Source organism: Falco rusticolus, chromosome 12, assembly GCF_015220075.1.
Source record: "Falco rusticolus isolate bFalRus1 chromosome 12, bFalRus1.pri, whole genome shotgun sequence".
Taxonomy (NCBI): Eukaryota; Metazoa; Chordata; class Aves; order Falconiformes; family Falconidae; genus Falco; species Falco rusticolus.
In genome coordinates this window covers 30,171,790-30,198,847 of record NC_051198.1, presented here as the reverse complement: position 1 = coordinate 30,198,847, position 27,058 = coordinate 30,171,790, and the positions used below count along the sequence as shown (strand labels likewise).

The following is a 27,058-nucleotide window of genomic DNA, read 5'->3' as shown; positions in this document are numbered from 1 at the left end:
TTAAAGAACAGGTTTGCCCAGTTTACAGGGCCAGATGGTTCTCCAAAGTTTAATATATTGGATTTATATTTTTAAGAAAAAGCATTCACATTGCTCAACCAACCCAGTAATAATTTCTCTTATGTCATGGTAGGTGATATAAGAAGTTTATTTCCTTTCCCGTATGCAACTGATGCCTCTGATGTCTGGGCAAATCTGTTCTTTGGAGTTGGAGGGGGACTGCTGGGTCCCGCCTGTGCCCAAAGTCAGCATCAAGGAAACACGCTGGGCCAAAGACCTTTCCCCACCACCGACTCAACTCATCTGTCAGCGAGGGAAGGTAGAGTAAAAAGAGCAGCAGGATTATAAGAACAAATCGGGAGCGAAGCTGGCTTGGTAAAACAGGAAAATACCCTGTGTACACCGCCAGCGTGTTTCAACAGAGGCGGGAAGGCAAAGCGTTTCAGTCTGGGTACTGACGCTGCTCAGAGTCCTACCAGATCACCTCTAGTGAGAAGATCCTGGCACCACTATTATTGAAATGTTGAGCTGGTTAAGAATGAACCTGAAGGAATTTGCAAAAGACATTACAGACACCATCGTTTTTCAATCAACATTTAAGATTATCAGTATTTAAATCACAGATATATAGTTACTATGTCTCTAACAATTTAAAATAATCACCTTATTTCAGCAGCAGCGAGATGACAACCTTGCACAGCTTACGTCAGCCTAAGACTCCTGTTTTGGAAGTTAATCTCTCAGGCAGGGAGACCTCTGACCTGCAGGAGCTCGAGGGCCTTTAAACCAGCCGACGGATCTGGTGCTTCTGGGGCCCTTTCAAACCTCACGCAGCAGTAGTTCTTAAGAGGGCAATCAAAGTTAAATTCATGCTTGGTTACAGAAAGTCACTATTTTGGACACATGGAATAGTTACCAAGGATGTATTTTCAGAATTCCAGGATAGCTAAACATCTTTAAATCTTTCAGAGTGTTAGTATAAGCTTAAAACAAAGTTCAGAATGAATTTCTGAATAAAGTTTTAAAGATCCAGACATTAAAACCATTAATAGGAAATAGTACTTGTCTGAATTATTGTCACTTACTCATGAGTATGAGCGATCATTCATGAGTTTCACAACGTTTTGGACAAATGAATTAAACACTCTAAAAATGCTTCAAAAACTTCGGTGTTACAATGAACTGTCTATTTAAAAAAATAACTAGCATTAGGATTTTTCTTTAACACTAGTTTTACATTATTGTTCTAGAGATTTTCCTACTTTACAAGTTTGTCATTAGCTTCCTGATTAATCAACTCGGAAGTATTTACACTGTAAATTTTTGAACATTAATTCCAGTATTAGTACAACTTCTTTGTCCAAATTTTGTGCTTTCCATAATAACCTGCACAGACCATTTCATAAAGACAAAGTAGTTAAAATTCGTTTTTCTTGAGAACTTGGACTCAAGAGACAAATTCTTCACTGCAACATTGAATACATCCTTCAGCTTTTTAATAGCACAGCTTTGTTCCGTAACCATTTTGATATTTAAAAGCATTTAAGATATTCAGAAACTGAGAACGACCTGGTTAGCGGGTGAGCACAAGCTAGCTGGGCATTTTCACTTGTTCCAGTTTCTAATGCCACCGAGTTAAAAGTAATATACTACACCCCATCACAGCATTACTACAACAGTATTCAAAACACTATTTTAAATGTTTTTCTAAGGTTCTATTTTTGTGTATTGATAGTTTACGACTGCTCAGAACTTACTTGAAGGCATTTCCTTGAAAAACTGAAGGCAGCTCAAGTGATCAAAATTGTCTCTTCTTGAGCATGTTTACTGCTGATTGGTGAGGGGGCCACACAAAGACATTTTTAAATAAACACTGCAAGGAGAAAATGCTGATAAACATACAATGGAATTGTACCTAAATGCCTATACTAATTCCAGTTTTGACATTGGGGGTATACTCTATTGCAAAAACAATCTGAGATAACAGACACATCTAACTTTTTAATGCACATTCTTAAGCATTCAATCTTCAAAGCATGTTTTTACTCAGACCAGAATGCAGCCACCTGTGAGAAGTAGCATCAGTAACAAGTTCAGCAATTCAATTCAGAAAGTTAGAGTAAGATAACTGAATTAGTACCTTCACCGCACAATGAAAGCCCTCAAAAAAGGCAGCTTCACAAGAAGTGGAAGAAAGCAGTTAGCTTCCACCCCTAACTGAAACAGCTGACGCTGTATCTGCTTCAATAAAATGCTTAGAGCAAGTAAACACTTCCCAACCCTCACTGGCACTACCACGTAGCTCTTAATTCCACACGATACTAGTAAGAAACCATGCAGGCTCACCCCATCTCCTCTCCAGTTTCATAAACTGCATCTGTTTTGTCATTAAAAGGCAAAACCTGTATCAGAGCAGTTCCGCAGCTGCGATCAATACAGAACAGATGCTTGTTTGCCTTTCAGGAGTCAAGGTGAGAAATGCGGTGTGGACTCTGCGTACACTGCAACATTTAGGTACAGAAAAGCAGCCTGGCTCAGACAGAGAAGCACTACTAAGAGTAACTAGACTAGTCTAGTTACTTATGCTCACCTCACTGGGAATAGCTGCTACACCTCACCACAGTACCACACTGTGCAACCTGGGTATAAGCAGAATTAAGAAAAATGTCAAGCTGATTTCACATAGTTGATTTTATTATTACGTCCTAATAATACATATCGACACAGCTGATATCAGAGTAAACCCTTATGGAACAAGTAAGTGCCATAATGCAAATTATGGAACAGAAGATCAGTGTAAAGCGGGGAGCAGCACAGCATCTGATAGGAAAAAAAATGCTGTGAAAACCTGTAGTATTAGACTTCACTTTAAAAAAGAGAATCTTAGGAAAGGCCTAAAGTTCACAAACTTCCCAAAACACAGGAAAAGCCATGTGCATCACCCTCCAGTGAATCCATCAGGACTTCAGTCCATAAAGACTTTTCACAAATTCAGTGTTTAAATCTTCTACGTATTTCATATTATTCTTTACTGTAAGAGAGCACAGTAAGCTGACCTATTCTACACACATACCGTTTCACTCCTTTGGGGCAAGTTACGATCACAATTTCCTCTAGCTTTAAACAGCTATTCCAACCAATATATATACATACATGTGTAAACAAAATGCCTAAGTAAGGGCTTAAAGCAATTTCATAGAAGTATCCCAGTTCAGCTAGTTGTGCTCTTTACTTCAAAAACCAAAGTGCCAAATACAAGCAGCAAAAGCTTCCACTACTGCAGTCTGAAATAATTATCCCACTTACTTCTGTGCATTCATAGAAATCATTTAAAGCCACAATTCCAATTAATTCAAAAGGGCTGAGAACAGGAATAATACATTTACAGTAACTGCACAGCTTGCATGGCCAGAAAAGTCTCAAAATTAATTTTATACTGTTATTAATAAGTAAAGGAATGTACACATGTTGACAATTTAACCTATAACTCAAAAATAGACAACTACTGCACTGATTCAAATTTGTTAATGCATAATCATATTTGAAAATATACAAAATCTGAAGTTATTACATCAAAATAAGACCTGGTTTTAAAAAGTGCACAGTAAAAACTGAAGGTAATTACTATATAAATTATCCACAGAGTGTGTAATTCCTGGTTTAGAGCCAACATTAAGTTCTGTTTTATTTGTTTCAAGTTCTAAATATTTTAAAGCCATTTACAGCACCAAATCAGTTTTTACTAGACCCAATACGACCCTCTGCTTCCTGGAATAAACAGGAATTGGACAATGAAAAGTCACTATCCACATCCTGTGCAGCAGCAGCTTCCGAAGACAGTTGATTAGCTGTGAGCTATCGATTTTTGCTCTTCTTAGAATTTCCCTGCAACAAGAAACAAGTGAACAGAACATTTAATTCAGACAGGAAAGTCTAGACAGATACACATAAACGTGACATCTGATAATTTATGCCTACAGCAACCAAAGTACAGTCAAACTGAGAATGAATAGTCTGTAGGTTTTTAATAACAGAAGCTTGGAACTGGATTGCTCTGAAAACCCCTCTATCTTTACAAGCATCACAAAGTACCCGATATTTCAAATGGGCCCGACAGAACCTCACTCCAATTGAAACCTGTGGAAAAGACATTTGAGTTATGTCCCAAGGCACTCCAATGTATTAACACTGCTAATAGTGTAAGGGCAGTGAAAGCACTTCAAATCATAATTCACCCTGAAGCGATGTTTCAAATGTAAGTATTACAGGATAACTGCCTCAAATTAAAATCAATCCCTCTGCCCTACCATTTTGTTCCAAACCAAATTCAACTTTAACTTGGTCTATACAAAATACTCCTAGTTTAGAAAAGAATTGGTTCTACATCTAATCAACTCAAATTTGACTGGCAACAATTCCAAAAAGCAATCATGTAGCTTAAGATAAACTTTTGTGCAACAATTACTTGTTAGCAACAGTCTGTCCTTTAAGGTAACATTGTTTTTAAGCTACCCAACAACTCTCTCCAAGTGATAATGGCTTTAACTGTATCATTTTGATTTCAACCAAGTCGCCTTCTACATTTGGTAACATTCAAAAATCCGCATCTACTGTTGTGAGATTCTGAACTACCTCCTTACAGACAGAGCACTACTTCAAGTCTTAAAAAGTACAAGTGAAGAATTCCAGAAAACATTTTATAAAAACATGAAGTGCCATGATAAGTATGCAGCCAAGAGCTTCCCTCTAAAAACACAAGAGCTTGTACGCCAAAAAGTAATCTTAAAGATTACAATGTCAAGTCTAAACACTCAGATACCTGAGGAAAAACAGTTTTATGTACATGGGGGCAAGAAGTTACTCTAAAAAATAAAAATTACCATCATGGAATCTTTCATCAAAACATGGATTTATCATATTTTTTAACCCTTCGGTGCAATCTGCTTCTGTGCATTCCGCAATTAAGGAGAATAATGGAAGTCTGATAGTTTCACAGCCAAACAAGTGAAGGGCAAAGTCCTTCACAACATCTGTTCCTCCCTAGAATTGTCAGAATAAGGTACACCATGGTTTAATCACTAACTTGTTTCTGATAAATGGGTAGACTCCTTGCTTGGAAAAAAGCGTAAGTGTGCATTTTAAATTCACAGAGGAATGTAAGTGGCAACTTTTTCATTCCTACATATGAGACAGGCAAACTAGAATATGGAAATAAAACAGAAACATAGCTGCTAAGAACAGAGTATGCCACAACTGAGAGGGGTGCAGAAAGGACATTCCTACTATTAAGTTAATCATAAACATCTGGTATCACTAGCTGGATTTGATAATAATTCTATTTTCACCACATATAAATAAACAAAAGGTGCTGGTCTTCCACCAGAGGGTAGCTTTGAAAGCCTGCTTTGAAGGAGCACCGTAAAGAGTTTGTTCTTTCCCCCGTGTATGTTTTGAAATAATTTTTTCTTCACTGAAACGTGCAGGACCAGGTTTGCAGTTTTCTTTCCAACTAGCTGACAATAAAAACTACAGCTTGTAAACTGGTTTGTAAAAGGGTAGGGCTGCAGGAATGCCAAATGCAACCCACAGACCTCCAAACTGCAGCCAGTGCCTAATGTCCACGACTGGCAGCTTACCTTATTCGTCATCTTTAGCGTATCGATTTCTTCCCTTTGCTTAGTTAAGGTTTCGTTCATACTGCAGAGATGGTCACTCATCATACTTAACTGATCCTCATAACTTCTCTTCGTCGTCATCAATTCATCCTAAGGGGAAAAACAAAAAAAAGAAAAAACAGAAGCCTTTGCTGAATATTAGTGACAACTGGCAAAGCAGCCAACGTCTATCTCCACTTAGTACACCACACTTCTGATGCTGAATGTGTGCATTTAAGTTAAACGGTTGGAGAAAAAAAAAAAAATCACTTCATGAAAGTCAGTAGCTACTTTTCTTTTACCTGAGGTTTCATGCATGGTCTGTTCTCCTTATTTTTGCTGTTTCCTTCATAATTTCCCCCACACACTTTTTATAGCTTCCATAAAAGACTAACAGCTAAGTTTTCCAACACTGCTTCCAGCCGAGAAACAAGTTTATAGGGTTAGAACATGGCCTGCACATGAACATACGTGGCATACAAAGCTGAAGGGATCAGCAATCCACATGCAGTTGCAGAGCTATGATCTCTCCAGGATGAGACACACATGGTGGGATAGTGCACACCACCAGAACGCAGTAGTGAAGGGACACAGACACTTTAGGAAGGACAGAAGGGGAGAAATCATGCTTGACGTGAAGGAGTGATTTGAAGACAATTCAGATCTCATAGGTAGGGATCAGAGGAGTACAACAGGGGTGGTATGGAGGCATCTGCTACAAGCACATAAAATCTCTCAGCCTCAGACCCTGATCCTCTTTAGGAATTTTAACTACTCTGACATCTCCTGGAAGGGCAACAAGGTGGAAGGCAAGCAATTCAGGAGTTCTCTTGAGTGTGGTAAAGAACCTCTCAATGCCAGTGATCAGGAGGCCTAAGAGATGCTCCCTGCTGGACCTGTTACTCACAAATAAGGAAAAGCTGGTCAGGGATGTGAAAGCCAATGGTAGCCTTGGCTGCAGCAACCGCGAGTTAGTGGAATTTAAGATCCTGAGGGAAGCAAGCAAGATGAACAGGAGAATTACAGCAACCCTAGATTTAAAAGGAGTAGATTTTGGCTTTTTCAAGGTCTGCTTGGCAAGATACCAGGTAAAACTGCCCAGGAAGTTAAAGGGGCCCAGAAAAGCTGAATGATCAAGGACAGAGCAAAGAACAGCCCAGTGCTTCGGAAGTGAAGCAATGACGGCAGGAGGCCGGCACGGCTGTGCCGGAAACACCCGACTCGACAGCTTGATCTGAACTCCCGCCGCTCCGACCAAAGGAAGGGACCAGGTTGCCTTCAGAGGACCCTTCAACCTGAACAATTCCAGGACTCAATATTACACAGACCACGAAACACACAAACGGTGCGCCTGCTAGCTTTTCTTAGGAAGTTTAATATGTAATTGGAGATGAACGTCTCATGCAGAGCTAGATATCGATTCTGGAATTTGTTTAAGGAGCAAATCAAAAGAGCCCTTTGTGTTTATGAACAATTCTTTCAAGCGTGTATAATTATATTCACGCTTATCTTATATGTACGGAGCATTTTAGGCACTCACTATCTCAGATGGGTGAGCAATAAAGATACAAACTAAATATAAACAAAACACAAAGGCATTCATGAACTGCCCATTTATATAAACTTTATTTTGCTATTGGCTCCTTTCACAACTGTGTGGGGAGGGAAAGGACAAAGGGACAGGACATTCACACAACATCTGGCGTCTTTATTATCTATTGTTAACAACGGCTTCTTGAAGTAACCCCAAAGTTACTTTTGCCTAATATTAAGCCATCTTTCAAAAAAAACACCCCGGCATTTTTAAGATTTTCAGTCCCAGGTGCCAGAAAGGATTAAGAATTCAGTGTATTATCTGGAATCAGTCACACAGCCACACCATTTGACATTAAGAAAACCCCCGTTTTTATAATAAGTCTTAACATCAGATGCGCTAAAACACGGGTTTGGCTACTATAACCTTTTACTTGCAAGCATGTTCCACTTACACTTCAGATCCCAGGTATAAAGTTGATTATTTAAGTCTCTTTTCTACATATCATTAGAGTTTTCACATCACATAACTAAGGACCTAGTAAAGGCTAGGCCCTGTTCGACAGTTGTAATTTTTCTCCTCCAGCTTCCCCTTATACACAGTTACATCTATTACGTTGTGTAACATCTTACTTGCCTGTAATCTACTGATGTTTTGACTAGCTAGTTTCAACTCCTCCGTGAGCGATTCCTTGGACTTCTCCGCTAAAGACAGCCTTTTGGCAAGTGCTCGACACTGTCAACCAGAACAGGACAGGGAAGGCAGAAGGGAGGAAAGTTAGTTCCAGAGTATCGCCTTGCGCCATCTTTAACTGATTATTTTTGATGTTTCCATCTTTCTGCATTCTTTAGATTTCAAGAAACTTAGAGCTTGTGCACGTTTTCAAATGCAAGTTAATGTAATAGTTAACACCAAGGTTTTTTTTCATTTCATAGATTTTTTCGATACATACAGAGTTGTATTACCAATGCTCTAAATATCTTATTTTTCACATAATTACTAGGAAATATTTTATAAGGGCAACACAAACAACTAACTTCATACATTGCTCAAATCTCAGAGAAAGACGGCTCCCCCATACTATGTCAATTATCATTAAAAAAATATTTAAGAGGATTTCCTCTGTTAACCTGGAGCTTTGGTATATTCCACATCAGAATTACACAAATCAAAACAGCCACTATTTTTAACAAAAATTACCTCATTTGAAATGAAAACAGGAAACCATATATACAATGAATCATTTTGTTAATTCTTGAAGTATAACTTACGCCTAAGAACCAATTTCTCAGAGGAGAGCCGTTTTCATCACTTCACAATACACTCAGATATTTCTGAATGACATCAGTATGACTTTAACATTAAGTCAAGACCAGCCTGGTAACTAAAGCCAGCTGCTTCAGCTTATACAAACAAACCTATACATGATACACATACTACTTAATGCACCCAAGACAAGGCTACCAAAGGACTTTATTTTTAAAAAAAGAAGTATTTCTACAGTATCTATTTTTATGCATACTAGACCACAGGCAAAAAACATACTCCAGGAACAGTCTATTACGAAACATTATGTTCCACATATTTAAACTCACTGTTGTAGTAACACTTGCCTGTGGAAAGTTCAAAAATGGATTTACTGTTTTCAGCACAGACACTGCCTGCATGCTCACCTCAGCATGGAAGTGTACCGATTTGCTGTCAGCAAGCTGCAGATGAGATGTAAGTTCTGCTATCCTTGCCATATAGTGGGTTTTTATCAGATCTTCACGAGACTCTGTATCTGGAGCCTGGCAAAGCAAAAATCAAAGCAGACAGGCATTTATGTTTAATAGACTGAATACTTGCATCACAACATTGTCCTCCATACTGACTTCTTTTCTCTTCCCTCCTAAGGCCTGGCTGCTCTACCCAAAAGCATCAAATTCCCCAAACACAACAGACAAATTACAGCAGGTGACTCTGCAATTTGTCACTCTCGATGGTAACTTTTAATGTCAGATTTCCTTAAAGGATAAAGAGCTGACTGAAGAAGTAAGAAGTGATCTTGATTTAACATATCAAGTCTCTGATGAAAATCCACTGCAGAAGCAGACTGCTTTCGCCTACATAAAAGTTTACTGGCTTTTCCCAAACAAGGAAGAATTCCTTTGCACAACTAAATTTCAGAAGCTCACAGTCAGAACTATTTCTAATGTTGCATGTTCCAGAAGCTTCTTTAGACATTTGAACTTAAAAAAACCCCAAAAACCAAAGCCAAACCCAAAACTAACCACAACTCTCCAGTTTACTTTTTTATGTTACAGAGCAACCCACTAGCGGCAGCTTTCACATGACTTGTTGTTACCTTCCAGTTCAGCGCTACGCAGTAGTTTTTAAGAACTTGTATCAGTTATTACCTGGCCCCACCCCTTTTTTAATAATATCTTCAGAAGAAAAGGAGGAGTAAACTAAAACACACATCAGTTCCTTCCAGTATCAGAAAAGGGAAAGCACTGAACCTGACTCTGCTAAGCTCTTGCCCCAGCAAGTGCTAAATAAAGAGTTAACATTTAGTCTGACAGCTGGTTCAAAGTTTCTTTCAGTGTGATCTCTGGTTTGGAATAGCCTGTACTTAAGTGTTAAATACCAGGCACTACAGTCAGTGGCTTTTTTGCAGCTTAAGCCTTTCCACAAGGGTTAAGAGTTGAGGCTTGGAATGCAGTTAGGGTTACTGTAGTACAGACAGACCAATGCTTTCCTCAAATTACAGAGGACAGGCCTGGACCACAGCTCACACTGCTCCGAACTGCTTAACAGTTCGCTAAACAGCAAAAGAAAATTAAGAAATATATGGATTTCAGAAACTTGAACATATAGTATATACGGACTACACAGGTGACTCATGCCATTATACGACAATACTCTTGGTAATTAGACCTCTGGCATAAGTTTAACAGAATCAGAATTGAAGTATTTACCAGATGTACTTTGATAATGTTTAAAACAGATTACCTTTTCATTATCGGTAGTTATAGTCAACATTCCAATCTAGAACAAGGAAGAAAATACACTTAAATAAGAACTGCAAAAATAGATACCAAAGCTGCAAGTCATTTCACCTACAGTCATAGAAGGACTTTACATCAAAAAAATCTTGCAACGATTACAACTAAAACTAAGTTTACATTTAATTGTACCTGTAACAAACAAGGGTAATAATATATAGCTGAATGCCTTTAACAGAATTAAAGCTGACACCCACTCTCCAAACTTATCCTTTGACTTACAATGTACACAGGGAAAAAGTAATAAAAGCAACAAGATGTTAAGCTACCGTGTATGATTATGCAACTGCTTGATCACTTGAAGTTAATTCAGAGGTACATCAGTACACTGAAACACAAATTTTTATGTCTGAAAGCGAGGAAAGCTAGCTTGGATTTCTTGAGTACCCTCTGGATTCTTTTCTTTCCACTCTGACTAGTAAATTACATTGACAGCTCAGCGTGAAGCACTGACAGAGCTCTAGCAGAGGGGTGTATGCCACTAACTAGTTTCATGGAAGAATATCTTCATAGAGAACCAGAGGCCTTTTCTGATCTCAAAACGACTAGAAACGTAAATTTATGAGAAATATATACATTACTCTGTATTCTCTTCTGTATAAATGTATACAATATGTTGGTCTGTGAGTTACGTTAAACACGGTAGCTAGAAGGCCATTCCCCTCCAACAATTCTTTCAAAATCAATTGTTGAACCCCAGTTGTATGCAGCTATGAAGATCATGTAGAAATCAGTGCTCTAGAGAACTCTGAAAGCTTGAATAGCTTCAAGTTAAAAAATTCAGCTAAAGTGACCTGTAATAAGTCTTATAACCCATTTAAAAATACTTATTACCTACTTCCATTTGCTGTAACATACCTAGAGATGAAAAAAAGTATCAGAAACTCAGAGCTGACCCGAGATATATACCTGCAAGAGCTCCTAACTACAGATTCAGAAAAATCTAGAAGTTAAGCACCTATCATTTCCCCCCTCAGTCATACAAGTACAGAACTACAAAAATATCTCCATGATACTGAAGACAGTGAAATCTCAAAATCCAAGAAGTTCCAAACTCTGCAGAAAGTATTAGCGAGCAGCTTGCAAATACAAGGAGCCCAAGTATCAATGCATTTTAACACAGTCAAAAAGCTTTCCTTATTCGTGTTCCACTGATCAAACAGTACTACTACTAAAGAAAGTGGATTTTTCTCTGTTGAAGGAAAAAGGTCACTTACCAGACTAGTACTCTTAATAGGTTCCTTCAGACTCTTTTCTGTGGCTTCCTTCTTTTGTTCAGCTACATTTGGCAAAACAGAATGCTCTTGTATAGCTTCAGTTAAATGTCCACTAAGAGAGTTCTTCAGTTTTTGGTTTTCTTTCTCTAGCTTTATTTTAGCTAGCTGGGCCTCCAGCATCCAGTGTTCTTTTTCTTGCTCAAGTTTTGCAATTTTCTCCAAACTCTGCTGGACCTTTAGGAGGGAAAGTTTACAGTCCAGGTTATTGAACCCAAGGGAAAAGCATTGTGTTAAACTATTACATAAGGGAGCTAACGAATAATGCATTTGGTAAACTACTGATTCGAGCTGTACACATAACTGTGGTTACGTGTCAAAAATGGCCACGTTGTTTAATTAGTCTGAAGCATGCATCACAAACTTACAGCTCATAGAACTGGCAACATCACATTAGGTGGAAAAAAACCATGGAAACAGGGAAGAACTTTATGAAAACTTGAAAAATGTGTGCCTGGCACTAGCATTGCCTTGTTCTGTGCTAGAAAGACTATCGCTTTCCTCCCAGCTGCCCCACTTGACACAGACAGAAGAACCCACTTCTCCAGCTAAGAAACCAGCTACGGAATAGCACACATCATATCACTCCACACATTCCTGTTGAAATGAATCTCTTCTCTACTAATACCCTTTGAATATTGGCCACTAAAAAAAAAAAAAAAAAGCAGCGAACTGAAGTGGTTTTCTTCTGCAAAAGTTCAGTGACAGTTCAAGCACAGGCTGAGCATTCAGGCTAATAAAGAAGTTTTAGTATTCATCAGTGAGTCTCACTAATAGGAGATGGATAAACTGCGTAAGCCCTTTAAATACTATTTAACCTTCCTCTGCCTCACCTTCTAGAAAAAAAATGTATGTACACTACAAGAATGATAAAATGTGATCTACTAATTGAACAGAAAAATCATGGTTCTTAACCAGTGCTAATAAATGCTGCATAGTCCAAAAAAGCACTCAAAACACTACATTACATTAATAATTTAAATAAATGCAAAATAAAGACAAGAATAAGGCATACTGAAGTATTTCTTTCTAAAGATTGCCTGACTTCTTGAATTTATAAATTGAGACATCGATGGCCTAATCCTGTCTCTTACAACTACATGTACCTTCTGCAGGTACAGGAGAACAAGTATTGGATAACCCAGCCTGACAAGAATAAGTTTCACTTTCAAAACTCTACAGGAATCTACAGTCTAATTTTACGTTTCAGTATATGCATGTATATGTACAAACAATGACACATGTAAATATGTGGAGACTATTTAATACTACTTTACCTTTACAAAATACACTATTGTATATGTCAGTAAAATTTATACCAGAATACCTGTTGTGCAAGACCTTCTCTGCTTTCTGTGGAACTGAGAAGAACCCTGCGATTGGCTAAAGCCTCTTCATAAGGCACTGAATCTGCACAAGGCTGCGGAAGGATAAAAGAAACCTCAAAACACGTCGCACAGTAGATCAGAATACGTATTCAATATTTATTTTCTTATTGCCCTCCTTACTTCAGTGAAGGGAAGAAAAACATCTTTCAAGCGTTTACCAGCCAGTAGAAACAAAATGGCTTGAGCTCACAAAAAATACCACCCCAAAATGCACACCTGATTAAAAAGTGCTCTGAAATACCCAGGTGTTAATTAATGATCAAACTCATCTTCGGGTCCACTTTACAGACATTACAGTACAGTGATTTAGTAAGAACTGTTAAGCACACCATCATTTGTTACCAGAGACAACAGGGAGACCTGGCAGCGTTCAGTCCTTTAGTTTAGCACATTTTCTCCAGCATACCTCCTTTATTTTTTTTCCCCCTGTTGCTTCCCACTGTCTTCCAGTGAATGCAAGTATAAAAACATGATGTCATTCACTCCATATTCCCAGTGAATACGGGAGGAAATCTAAAACAAGCAGCTACTACCCTCTTCTCCTCGGAGCTTTGGCACAGAAATGATTAGTGGTAATGGGTAACGGCAGAACTTGCACCTACCCTCAAGCTATGTAAGCAACTATGCCCTCTAAATTTTTCAATAGCATTATTGCTCTAAGGGTTTCATTTCCCCAGCCAAGATTCTCATTCAGAGAATCTCATCCATTCCAAATACTGAAAATGCTTAGTTTGTATTCTCTTCAGCATAACCAACTATCAACAGAACTGTGCTTTCCCTGTGCAAGCATGCTAGCTGAACAAACCTTCTTCAGAGACTTCATGTAAGCAACCGCCTTTTTTTTGTACTGCAGCATACACTCCGCTGACAGAGGGCTGATGAACTCTGTTCCTCCTTTGGGGCCATAGCTCAACGAAGTAGTGAAGTGATCCAAGTTGTTGCTAAAGAATGAGGCAATCTAGACACATCAAAAGTCACTTTTTAAATTAAGTTGACCAGAAAGATTCATCACAGCAATTAACTATTTCAAGAGAATGACAAGCATTTAGTGAAACTGGACTGCACAACAAGAACTTCAAAAAAGCTACAGGCTCTTCCACATAACTTAGACTTTACTAATGTAAAGCATCCCCTTCACAGTATCTACTGTTACCACCCACTCAGTAGCGTTTAACATGTAGCCTGAAAATACCTTAGAACAAACCTGGTACTCACGTTATTAAGGAGATGCACATGTAGATTTTCCAAACCATTCAACTAAGGTGTTTTTCTTTTTTAAAAACCTGCACAAGTTAGGACATTATACTGAAACAAAAATATCCATTACCTTGCCCACTGCATTTGTTAAAGCCACAAGAGAGGATAAAATACAGTCATTTGTAGTTATGAGTTTCTGTGTGGCCGTTGGAACATCTTGTTCTAAAGTAGCTTTCTGACTGTAGTCCTTGGAAATATCTAGAAAAAGAAAACACACCTATGTCAAATAACAATTTTTGTCTATTTCAGCAACCACTTTAAAGTTCAGCTTATGACCTCAGGCTTCAAATGCTTCTCCCCTCTAAGCTGTATAAAGCTTTTATGTCCAGATATTCTTAGTTCCTCAGTACACTGCCTTATGACAACTGTTTGTGATCATTAGGAACCAACATTATGCCTGTCACACAAGGCAGAATAAAGGTGTATAAGTGTATTCTGTATCCCAAAAAGTGTAGCTATACAGGGGATCCAAGCTGACATTATACTAGCACTTCATTTCACAAGTACATTTTCTGTTTCCATAGGTTCACATCAGGACATTCAAAAGTAGAATTTTCAGTCATGTTCAGTATCCGAGTGTTAAGCTTACATGACTTACAAGGGAAAAGTATTTTTAATTCTGTCAGAGCAAATCTAAAAGACTAGCAGAAGTTTAGAATGCTGCTTCCTATATTCTAAAATTCTTTCAGGCAAAATTAACAGTCTTCGGGGGTGGTGGGGGATGGTGGTAGTGGAACCACAAAAAACCCACATGCACCAAAAAAACCCCCACACAAAACTTTTTGCAGGTCATTCTAGGATATACAGAAATACCAGTGTATTAAAATACACCAAGTTTTAACCAAACATCACTTCACTGAAAATGTAACATATCCATGTTCCTCTGATAAAAGGAAGGTAAAGGAGGAAGTTTCAGAAAGAACACAGACTTCTTCCTAAGCTTTGGTTATATATTAGTGTTAAAAGTAGTAATCAACCTAAAAAACCTAAGGAAAAATGCCACTTCGAAGACAGGTACTAGGTCAACAGTAGAGTAAGCAGGGGAGAATACGTACATTTCATGGTGTTTCACTCTGTACTCTATTACCACTAAGGCAATGAAATTCAGAAAGTAAAGTGATGCTGCTTGGGAAGATCTAGAGTGCCACAATGAAATATTCCAGCAACTCAGAAGAACAAAGCTAACAGAACAAAGCGAGAAACACACATGCATGCCCAAAAGTAGCAGCTAGTAGGTTTAGTTTCTTTTCTTAGTTTGTAAAGGCAAAGCAAACCAGATTATCATGTTATTACACACTCAATGTTGTTACAGAGAGAGTACGTGTGCTATGTTAAACAGAAAGAAGCAGAACTGAAACATAACAATATTCCTGCACTCTCACCTTTTAAAAGGTCATGAAATCCATGAAGACTTGCAGCAATGTTTGTAAACACTGAGTTGTAATTTGTCCTAAGAAGTCCTTCTGGTTTTGTACCTAAGAGTACCACAAAGAAAGGAAAAACAAACACCACTAAGATTTGACCATGAATGAAAAGAGCTGGCTTTGAAAATAATCCAATTTCCGCCTACTAGAAACATATGCATGGAGTATGAGAATCATAATAGATTCATTTACTTACATTTCCCCTTAAATATCAAATGTATATATACCAAGTTTTGACAGAGTACGCAGGTAAAAGACTTCCAAGTTTCGTAAATTTAATTCAGATTTTACAAGTATCAACTGTTGTAGTCTCAAAACCCAATTACGCGTGCAGAAGGAGTTACATACTTACTGCTCCAGGAGGGACCATCTGGGTCCTTCTAAAGAGTGAAGGCTGAAGTAACTGGAAGCTATACAGTAACAGTTTCCTCCTCTTATTTACAGTATGCATTTGGAGATAGTTTCCACACACATACACACAAAGGTTTTACCTGATTTTTGTTTAGTCATTACCATAAGAACTGCAGTTTAATAATCTTAAAAACTGAAGGAGCTAGAAGTGATAATTAGTAATGAAATGTAGTCTGTTAACAATTTCATGATTAAGAGATGACAAAGACATACTGCCAATCATACCATAAAAACCTACAGTCACTTCTTCTCCTCTTCAATTAACTATGACTATCTAAAATGTGGTACACGTCAATGCCTGGTCATTCCAGACCCACCCCATGCCCATGTCCATCCCGAAGGAGCAGTCTGCAGCATTAACCAAATACTCTCCAGCACACTCAGTCTCCCAGCCTGGATAAAAGAGGGTTCAGTACGCCAGAGCATATTGCAGAACTCACTCGCCCCATAGTTAGACTGTACCTAAAGAGTAGCATTAATCTTATTTTCCTCTATCATAGAAGTAGCATTTTATGTGTCTATGGTTAAAAACCCCCCACAGCGACAACAAAAAAAAAAAGAAAAAAAAAATCCCAGCGCTGGTCCAAAAGTAAAACTAGTACCTTCCACTCGCAATTTAACTGAGCCAAAACTGGCACTTACTTGGTAATGCAAGAAGACTAACATATGTATGTAGCTTCTCAAAGACTGCAGTCAACCTTTTCATGTCTCTGTGCAGCTCCATATTTCTAGCTCTTAAAGCAGCTGTGCAAAGAGAAGACTCACACTCTTCTTCCAAACTAGGAATATATGAATTATTTTTTTTAAGAAAGTGAGCAATTATCTTAAACAAATTCCTGAGTTCTGGAGTAGATAACTAGTGTTCTCTACATCCTCAGCCCAAAGCAACAGTAGACTAGGAATTTAGTCTAGAAAGGTTAACATATCAGAGTAACTTAGCAATGCATAAAAATTACTGTGTGTATGTACTATCCCCACTCTTAGGGGCTTCAGTCACAAGCCAGGAATGGTTTACACTCACGGCAAGGAAATGATTGCATCAGTTTAAAGACTTTTGTCTCCTAAGGAGCAGAACAGGTAAAAAGAAGGCATAAAACAAGCTTTTATTTCTGCCTTAATCCAAAACCTCTTTTTAAACAGTCCTTTACACTAATAATTCATCTCCCTTCAAGCCATTCAGGAACAAAGATTTTTGCAGCAGAAAGGATATGCATTTGGCCAACTTTTACTACAGTGCTATATTTACTGCATGGTAAATAAATTTCTTGAGCCTGTCTGAAGATAACAGTTTCAGTATATCAAATTAGTATCAATGCTTTTGAATAACATCAAGAAACACTAAAAATCTGTGCAGCTTTCGTTAGTCCCATCTGGAGGGGGGCTGTTAAAAGTCAGAGGTTCTGCCTTTTAAGCCACAGTGCTTTCAGGGCTGACAATATTTGAGTTGCAGATGTTGACAATGCTGCATGCCTGACACTTAGTGCCCCTTTAATTTGATCTATCAGATCTAAAGTACCTTTTTAACTGATACGGAAGAATCTTTCTTAAAAAGCATAAGTAGGAAGCTAAATGTTCTGAGAAGGCCTTCAATTTCACAGCCGTTTCCTGGAAGGAAAAAACACCACAAGTATTTTTGCTCTGTAAAAATCTTTTTCAGTACTAAAAATAAGAATAAGAAATCTTACCAGGACTGTCACAGTGTCTTCTGTAATACTCTCGAACAAGTGAAGCATTCCTTCCTCCAGAGGGCGAACATAGGAAGCATTTTCATGAAGATACTGTGAGAACTGAGTACAGCGAGATTTTAAAATGGTGCTTGCAGAAGGCTCTTGCAAACTGTTTCAAGTTAACAATTGAACAGTCCACTTTAGCAAAGCACCTATGATCTTAAATGACCCCCAGGACGTCAATAATAAGATCTAACAGTCAAGTGATTTACAGCAACCTCTTCTACAGGACACACAAACACACACCTTGAAGGAAAGTGAGAAACAGTGAAGACTACGATAAAGTCCTGGCAAAACCCCACCCTGGGCTTTGCCACAGCACCCTATCTCATTTTAACTGCCATGCACAGCACACAAAATCCTTGCTTTTACGATTAAGCATTCTTGCATTTGTTGCTCAACTCCATCAAATTGACGCTAGATCCATGCACCATTAAGACACCAGAATAATCTATCCTACCTTCCTCCCAGCTGTTGCTTGCCTCTCACCCCTTGACCTGTGCATCAGCACAAACATTTGCACAGCTATAGTACTGAAGCATTAAAAAGAGTTTAATCTGGACAAGAGATACTTTTTCATCTTTATCTGTATCCAGCACAGTTTTCAACATGGGTCTAAGCATGCTTACCCCAATGCAAAGGATGGAGCAGTAACTAATCAAAGGGAGAATTCTTACGCCCAAGAACTACAAGAGATTTGGGTGATTATGAAGCTTTTGCCTCACAGAGCTGCCTGACTTTGTAAGTATATTCTATGGCTAATTTTACCTTCAAAAAAGCATACCTGAGAAGAAAGGTGTTTACTTTTACACAAACAAAACATAAAAGTACTGTAGGCTTTTAATTCTGATACCACAGTATTACGAAAAAGCTTTTTTCAGATTGACATAGGTAGTCAAAAGTGATCATGTTTTTTATTTTACCCCATAGAAAGATACCTTCACCTTTGATTACTTATACCACAAGAGTAGCTAAAGATCCCAGGCACACAGGATATGAGAAGTTTTAATTATTTCATGTATTATTACAGTGCGGCAACACAGTGTTAACAAGAAAAGAGATTTGCCAAGCTCTCATTCATGCATGCACAAATCCAGATGGAATTAGGGAAAATTCCTAAATCTAAGGAGGAAGAAATAACACATGCAGAATGCTCCTGGCTTGTGTTGCAAGAAAGAGGACTGGAGTTATCTGGCACAATGCTGAAGACCCAGCAGAACCCAGCAATCCAATACTTAAAGAGAAAAGGAATACTTGAACCTGGAAGGGAATTGTCCACATCTACTTTGAGTGTTTGGTGGGGAAAATAGCTCAAAAGCGCCAGACAAGACCTGGAGTTGGGGAAAAATAAATCAGTGCAAGTGTGCTAAGCCTGACACTTGTCTCATTTTCTCTACCACATTAAAGGGAGATTTCTGAACTACTCAGTGGAGGAGCTGAGATCACACTGAGAACACCTGCCAAGCAAATAGATAAATTAATCAAAAATACAGGAGCAACAGCAGCTTCAGTGAGTGATAAAAGATGCTTAACCGCTGGAAAGTCATGGCAAAAGCCCTGAGAGGTAATTGCACAGAGGAATTAGGTCATGAATACACAATGGGGCAGACTACAAGAGACATAATTATGAAAACAAACAAAGCCTGAACTACTGATTCAGAGTCAATTATCAGAAAAGGAGAATCAAATTACAGTTCTGATTAAGGTGCATGTTTCAGCTGTGTGAAAGCACTTCTCCACTGAAAAGCAACAAAGAAGTGTTAACTAGGACATTAAGAAAAAAAATGCATGAGAAGTGATACCCAAGAAACCTGCTTTTATCCCCTTAAACTGCAGTAGCCTCTCTAGAATCCAATCACCACACTAGGCCACATAAAAAGGAGACACAGTTCCTGCCCCAAAGAATTTGGATGACAAAGCTACACAGTTTTCACCAGAAGGATACGCCGTTTTGAGTATGTTTGGTGGCAGAAGCAAGAAAATGTTCTCAAACTAAGATCTATGCTGAATCTCTGTAAAAGTGTATTCTTGATTCAAATAGTTGAAACAACTGAGAAGGTAAATAGAGGGGGATTTTTCTAGTCGATAAAACACCTTCACAAGCATATTTGTTGCCTGCAAAGAGATTAAAGGAGGTCTTCCCAAGCACCAGAGTTTTGTGATAGTTAACATTGCCACTACCTGCGCTGCAGCCATTTGATCAATGCAAACCACGTCCACCTCAGTAGCTTAAGTCTGAGCCCTACAAACTTCTAAATTGAAATTAGTCTGAATCAGAAGATACCGTCATCCAGCAACTTAAATGCACATAGGTCCGCTTGCATTATGAAGTCAACAACTCTGATGTTAAAGCAGTTTTATTCCCAAGCATACATATATGCATCCCCACACAAATCCTTGTGCACAATGGTTTTTTCCATGCTTCATGGCATAGAAAGTCAAAAGATGCAGCTTAACAGCTCCAAACAGTGCTCTCAGAAAAGCCTTCCCATGGAGTTGCAAAGGAAGAGACAGCTCAGGTTTCTCATAATAATTTCAACATGCTTTGCAGACTTGAAGCTTCAGATGACTTACAGGAAAGGTCTTCACACAAATAGCCCCAAATCAGATTACAAAGTTTGTTTTTGACAACGGAACAGAGCCTAAGTTCTCTCCTTCATAAGCCTACCTTACATTCAGTTTATTTCATATTAAACACAGGACCTTCTGTCTCAACATCTCCCATGCCTCAGTACATTAACTAAGACAAGCATCTGTTTAGCAGTGCAATATTTGTGTCTCATTTTAAAAGTCAGTCAGCCAAACTTTTAACAAATGCACTTTATCACTTATAAAGCAGAGCCCTAATTTTACTGTCATATTGCTCTGTAGCAGAGGCACAGCGGAAAAGGATTCTCTGCAGCTACACCTTTGCCTGCATTCAGAGAATTCACCCTATAGAAAAGGCTTCTCATGCAGGAGAAGCTGCCTCTCAGGAACACACTCACAGCACTCCAGTAAAGGTGGCAGAAGGCAGCAAAGAAGGACTAAGATTATTCACTCATGAAAGTCTACCGAACTGAACATACTCACTATTGAAATCTGTAAGCTTTACCTTCTGATTTAGCGGTGATATACTGTCTGTTGCAGAATCAATGGGAAAGATCTGTACCTTCTGCTCAGTGTATGTATGGAAGTTCAAAAGAGCTGTTACAAGTTCTTGAACAAAAGCCAGTGCCTGGCCAGCAAGGTCTCGCAACTTCAGCTGTAAAGAAGTTCTAAAATTACTACATTTGACAAGTACCTATTTAAATATGAAAAAAATTCTATAGTTGGACACAAAAAATTGCTATCAATTATTTCTTTCTTGTCACTAGGTCATCCTAAAATACATAGCAGCAGTTTTCTTTAACTTTTAAAGTTTATTCATATACTACAATACCACACAGAAGGGCATGTTTTTCTATGATGACAAAGTAAGTTTTTATTTCATTCAACAGGTGGTGCTTTGCCTCTGCTGCATTTCTCAAACAACAGGCCACAAGAACACTTAGAGGTTAGTACAATCACAGAAACCATCTTTGAAATCAAAATTTCTGAAGACCAATAGACTAATCACTGACAACAGCTCAGTTCTTTCAGTGCGGAGGTAGTGAGAAAATCGTAACACCTGGTTGTAAGGAAATGTAACTTTAATTAGCAAAAACCAATGCAGTTTTCTCCCAGAATAAAAGGTGTCAGCTTCTCTAACCAGTAACACTCAATTCTTGTTCTCCCACCTGGACAGAACTGAGCTGCTGCTCATGAATAAGGCTGTTCTGTGGCTTTAGTGTAGTAGAAAGGTATCCAAGAAACAAATCCAAAATGGAACATTCTGAAAAAGCAAAGGCAACAGAGAAGAAAAGTACACTGCTGTGATTTATGGAGGAGGGAATAAGGTTAAAGTGACATTTCAAGCCAAGAATGATTTCTCCTTCAGAGATGTATTCCTAATGCTTCAATGAAGTGTTAAATCAAAGTGAATCTTGACTGTGGATCAGGGATAGTGGCGTGTAATTAATGCAGTCATTACACTCAGTCTGTGTATGTTAATTAGCTATGCAAGGAAGGAAAACAGACAATATTACTGTTTTGCTGTCCTTTCCACTGCAGCCTGTGCTAATACACTAGCATTTTGCCTCCACTGACACAGCCAGTCATAAAAATCTGTCCTGGAACATTTTCAAGACTGCAGATCTCAAAGCATGAGGCTGGCTGACAGTAGTGCTGCTAGCAGGAAATAATAAAGGGATAAACTCTCTGTGCAGTTATTCCCATTTTTCTTAGGACCCAGCACAGGTTGATTTAGGTCTGCTTCCATCAAAACTGGACAGCGGGTCACCTGTTCTCATAGCCAGACGTATTAGGAACAAGGTCTCTTTATAGGCACTTCTGAAAAAAGCAGAAAGCAGTTACCTGAATTTTTTTCTACAGTGGCATCTGAATGCACTAACTTGAAGGTTCAAGAAAAAAACCCAACACTAAGGGCTGTGGAGCCCATCCTCTGTGGTAGTGAAGCAGGAAAATTTTGACTGTATCAAGGTACCCAATCTACTACTGTTAAAAGACTTAATAGATTTAGCTATTCACTGGAAATTAATGCTCATTTTTGAATATGGAGTAAACCACATTCCCAAGGAAACTGATGAAGTTACATTAATGAACCGAAAAGGTTAGGGTTTTTTTAATAATATTTAAATTAATAAGGGTGATTTGGCAAGAAGTATCCCATAAAATGTAAATGAACCATGCAGAGTTCTCAAAGATACAGGATTTGTTCCTTAAGAGGATTACAACTAATGGCAAGTAATATTAACTAAATATTAAAATTTAAAAAAACTGCTAAATATTACAATTAAATAAATATTCTTTTGCTATGCCAGCCTGCAGTAAGTTAGAATAGTTCATATAACTTTAATAAGAGACAAGTATTAAACCTTTTTGCTATTCCTTTGCAAAAGGCATGCCTGAGTTAATACCCCCAGTAATCATCAGCCAGCAGTCAATGGATTAGCTCTAGTGATGGGAGGGGAGCGGATGACTCCTCGACATAAGAAGAGCACAGACCACCTTTTGAAAAGCGCAGAGGCTCTGTGGACAGAAATTCCCTTGGAATATCATGACAGTAAGTAAGACAGGCTATCTTCTGCCACTTTAGGTCACTAAAATGACTTTTTATTCAGTATCTGTGTAGAAAGTTGCATCTTTACACAGGAAGTCACAAAATGTGCTTACCTGGTATCTTCTGTTATGTAATGGTACATTCAGAGCATTGTATCGATTAGATCCTAGGAGACAAAAATTGAGTTATATGCACTTATTGAATTGTGGGGGTTTTAAGAGACACTTATTGGTAAATAGTGATTTTTTTTAATATAAAATTACATTGCAGTAGTATTACAGTTCACATAAGTAATATTAACTAAAGCTATACAAACAACTGGCTTCAATAAAGTAGACCTAAACATCCTCACTTAAGAACTGTTACTGCGACTAGTTAGAGAAAAAGTACTTCCATACCCGTCTCACACTGCAAGTCAGATTTAACCATCTGCACACCTTGTATTTGATCGGTAAGAGCAGAACCCTCTTGCCCAAAAGAACAGTATCCATCACTAACAAGAGTGAAAAATCTTTAAAAAAAAATAAATAATGGAAAGAATTCAAGATGATTTTCAAATTTCAATTGCCTTCCAGGGACTGTCAAACAAGATGAATGTACTTTTTAAAATGGTTTGCACTTCAAAAAAAATGCTCCTGTATACACTTGATTTGTTGATAATTTAGAATAGGAAGTACTTTCCACATATTTCAGCGTTCTGTTCCAGTTACAGAGCAACTAGAATGATTACTCAATTACAAGCAGGCACAATGTTTAAAGAGGTAGAGGGATATTTGTACCTAGAAAGCTTAGAGTCTTACGGATTTAAAAGGGATCACATTCATCCTCAATTAAATGGACTAACAACCACTGTAGTTTAAAATCTATACACAAAGGAAACTTAGTTTCTCATTCCTTTTGTATCATTCACATTTGGCAATTAACAAATGGGAAAAGGTAGTTGTAATCAGAACAAAATACTCTGTCCAAAATTACTGAACCCTACTTGTAAGTAAATGCTTCAAAAAACTTTTTTGTTATCTTTCTACTCTCAAAATCATGCTTAACAGTCAACAAGGCATTTGATTGTTACTGAAACTGAAGCCAGTTGCTAGTTACCCTTAAAACCACTACAGAGCCTACAGCAAGGCAGTTGGATTTCACAGCAGACAAACATTTCCTGACTTTCATTATTCTATCACTAAAGATCTGTCCACTATTTTTTCAGTCTTTTCTACACAAGCAAAAACATAATGCTATAGCAGCTGAGTGAGCAGAAAAATTATTTTCCAAGTTCTCGCTACAATGGTAACCACCTGTAACAAAAGAAAAAAATCAGCTAAAGAAGTCAGAGAAGTAATAGGCAGCAGACATCAGGCAAAGTGATCTCTGTGAGAGGACAGAGTTAAAAGGGTACCAATTCAAGGCACCAACACCCAAGTACAACATGCTGTATGAGAGTCAACATTTCCTAGAGAAGATGATCTGGTGTTTCTAAGCCAAGACTCACTGGATTGCCAGCCCAGTGAACTGGAAGGCTCACCCCTGCGGCACCCGCCAGATCAGCTTTTAGAGAACCTCAGGCTATTCAAAACATTGTCATCAAATTTTAAACTAAATGAAAAATGCACAAACTACCAATAAAACCTACCACAAATACAACAGCCTGTTTTCACTCCTCTGCTCCTGCTTCACTACTTTCAGCTTTCTCACTATTCCAGGTCCTCCTAGTATCACTGCAGAACAGTACAGACTGCTGCCTGCAGTACAACCTCGCATTCAAGCTATTTACAGAAGCACCCAGTACACACATACTGGCACATACCAACCGATTCTTGTACCAACAAAATGCGAAGGCTGAGCACTCCTAAATTCACAGTAAACTCCACACTTCAGTTTATCTAGTAGCAGTCGGAAAGGAAGCAGAAAAAAAAAAAGGTTGCTTCAAGTAAAAGTCCCCAAATTCAAAGGTTGGCTTTTTTTCCCTGAAAAGATGAATGAGTCCAAAACAAACCATGGAGAAGAAATAGGCTGGAGTGTTCTCTGATCAGATATGAGACATGCTGACAGACTTCCCACTAAGTATGGATCATTATTAATGCAATGCCTCATCAAATCAACATCTCTGCAGCCACTAGTTTATCCCCATCTTAACTTCCTGTAACTCTTGAATATACCTTGCCAAAAATAATACGCTTTGAGAGGAGTAAATAAAGAAATCTTTGTGGAGAAATCACTAAATTGACTGTGTTCCTTCACCTTTTACGATATTCTGACAACACTAAGCAAGACAAGTGGCAAATTACTCAAAAGCCTTCAAAAGTTTTTATTTATGTCTGTAATTTTTTATTTATATCTATAATGAAAATTAAAAGTATCAAGTTTTTAAGATAACTAAACAAGATTATGACAAGTATTATGAATACTTACTACAATTACCTCCAAGCATCTGTTCAGATGTCCAATATTTCTTACAGCTAATACATTTTAATTGCTAAGGAGTACTTCCTCCAGATGGATACCCAAAATTAAACAAGATACCAAGACCAAGGCAATACGTACTTGTGTCATTAAAAGGTACTTTTTCATTGATTATGCACAGAGATTCTTCCAGTCTACTGCCCAAAGCTGCTTGAAGATTCTTTAACTGTTGCTGGCTAAGTAACAAAAAGACAAACGAAAAACCACACACACACATATTGTAAACCTTTAAAATTTAATCTGTATCACCAACACCACAGCTCACCGTAAGCACCCCCTGAATGTACAGGTAATTGTCTTCTAGAAGTCAGATAGAAGACGGCAGGAATAATTTTTCCTCCTTTAGGTCATATACAATATATGACATTGTATTTTAATCCCTAACAAGTGCAGTGGAAGAAGCAACAAGTTGTCGTAAATCCCAAGTTCCATTCTTGAGAAGCTCAACTTCAGAGTTAATCTTTACATTATTTTCCAATTCTGCAACTACTGTATAAGCTACATGAAGGTATTCTTTTCTACTGGAACTTGAATGGGAATGCAAAAGGGCCTTTAAATTAGTCACTATATATCCGATGCAGTATTCTAATACGCAAGTAGTGACTTGTCGATAATTCAGTTAACTGTCACACCACTATCAGAAATACCTTACGAGCTTTTCAAAGCCCCACATTGAAATACTGCTACGATACAGCCCATTCCCACAAGACTTGGCAATAATGTTCCTGATGCATTTTCAAGTGGTTTTTCTTTAGATCTGCTTCACTTGGATTTGATTGTGAATATAGGTGTGGAACTAAGTTACTAAAATTACTCATATCATTAGCATACATTCTAATGATGAATAGTAATATATTCCAATATTATATACATACATCAACAAAGATTACTGCATATTGATTCAGACTAAATTCCACACCTTACCCAACTCAGGCCCCCAAATTCTTCACTGTTTTGCCTCCCATTTGACATCTAGAACTCCTGCACATATAGTGGAGGGTGGGGGGAAGCATCAAAGCGACAGTTTTTTCCTTTTTAAAAAAAACCATTTGATATATGGAAAGTTAGAGACTAACAAGGAAAAAGAATCCAAAATAGACAAGCAAGATATGAAGAAACTGGCCAATGAGCAGCTCATGCACATTAACAAACTTATTTCTTGAAGAGCAGCTCCAAAACCACATAGAAACTGTACAGCACAAACCGCAGTAGCATTGGGCATGACAGAAAATAAACTCAAACTGCGGGAGTGTGGATATTTCCTTTTTGTACTACAAAGGAACAGCAAACAAGCAGTTTGGTATGTTTTGGTTTACATTCTGCCCTTTAATTTTCAAGGCATGCAGGCTGTCAAGTCTCATATGCCCTGGCTTTCCCAAATGAAGTGTGGGTGTCAGAGGCAAACAGATCCTTCCCCTTGAAAGAGCGGGGAAAACAGAAGAGCAGTACTCAGACATCTTCTGTCATGTGTTCATTAGGTACTGATTTCACTGTTTATTTTTTGAAAACAAAAAAAAAGTGCCACGCTTTGTATTTAAAAACCCTCCCTTCTTAAATGGTAGGGACAATTTCTTACAATGACATTAATTATCCAGTCATCACAGAACAGGACAGACTAGCTCTAATCTGCTACTATTCAGTTCAGACTACACTGTTTTCCAAACACCAGAAAAAAGGCAAAAAGTGGCAAAACATAGCTTTCATCTTCCTTTGCAAGTCATTTTCTGAAACCCTGACCTGTA

The 27,058-nt window shown here is 38.1% G+C and overlaps 1 protein-coding gene across 4 annotated transcripts in view; it reads right to left on the bottom strand.

Moving 5' to 3' along the window:
* Positions 1–1,214: 1,214 nt before the first annotated feature.
* The window catches only part of PPP1R21 (protein phosphatase 1 regulatory subunit 21), a 33,400-nt gene continuing 7,556 nt past the window's right edge, over positions 1,215–27,058 (bottom strand). For 3 of the 4 annotated variants that reach the window (XM_037405254.1, XM_037405253.1, XM_037405255.1), the window contains 16 exons: positions 25,398–25,492; positions 22,970–23,022; positions 20,811–20,960; positions 17,675–17,776; positions 17,506–17,594; positions 16,632–16,768; positions 15,537–15,629; positions 14,225–14,352; positions 13,703–13,855; positions 12,837–12,929; positions 11,453–11,686; positions 10,183–10,218; positions 8,862–8,978; positions 7,825–7,923; positions 5,637–5,765; positions 1,215–3,885 (listed from right to left, as the gene is read on the bottom strand). In XM_037405254.1, the coding sequence (XP_037261151.1) occupies positions 3,856–3,885; positions 5,637–5,765; positions 7,825–7,923; positions 8,862–8,978; positions 10,183–10,218; positions 11,453–11,686; positions 12,837–12,929; positions 13,703–13,855; positions 14,225–14,352; positions 15,537–15,629; positions 16,632–16,768; positions 17,506–17,594; positions 17,675–17,776; positions 20,811–20,960; positions 22,970–23,022; positions 25,398–25,492 (1,738 nt within the window). In that variant the 3' untranslated portion in view covers positions 1,215–3,855. The remainder of the gene's footprint in view (positions 3,886–5,636; positions 5,766–7,824; positions 7,924–8,861; positions 8,979–10,182; positions 10,219–11,452; positions 11,687–12,836; positions 12,930–13,702; positions 13,856–14,224; positions 14,353–15,536; positions 15,630–16,631; positions 16,769–17,505; positions 17,595–17,674; positions 17,777–20,810; positions 20,961–22,969; positions 23,023–25,397; positions 25,493–27,058) is intronic. The other variant, XR_005106945.1, reaches the window with a different exon arrangement.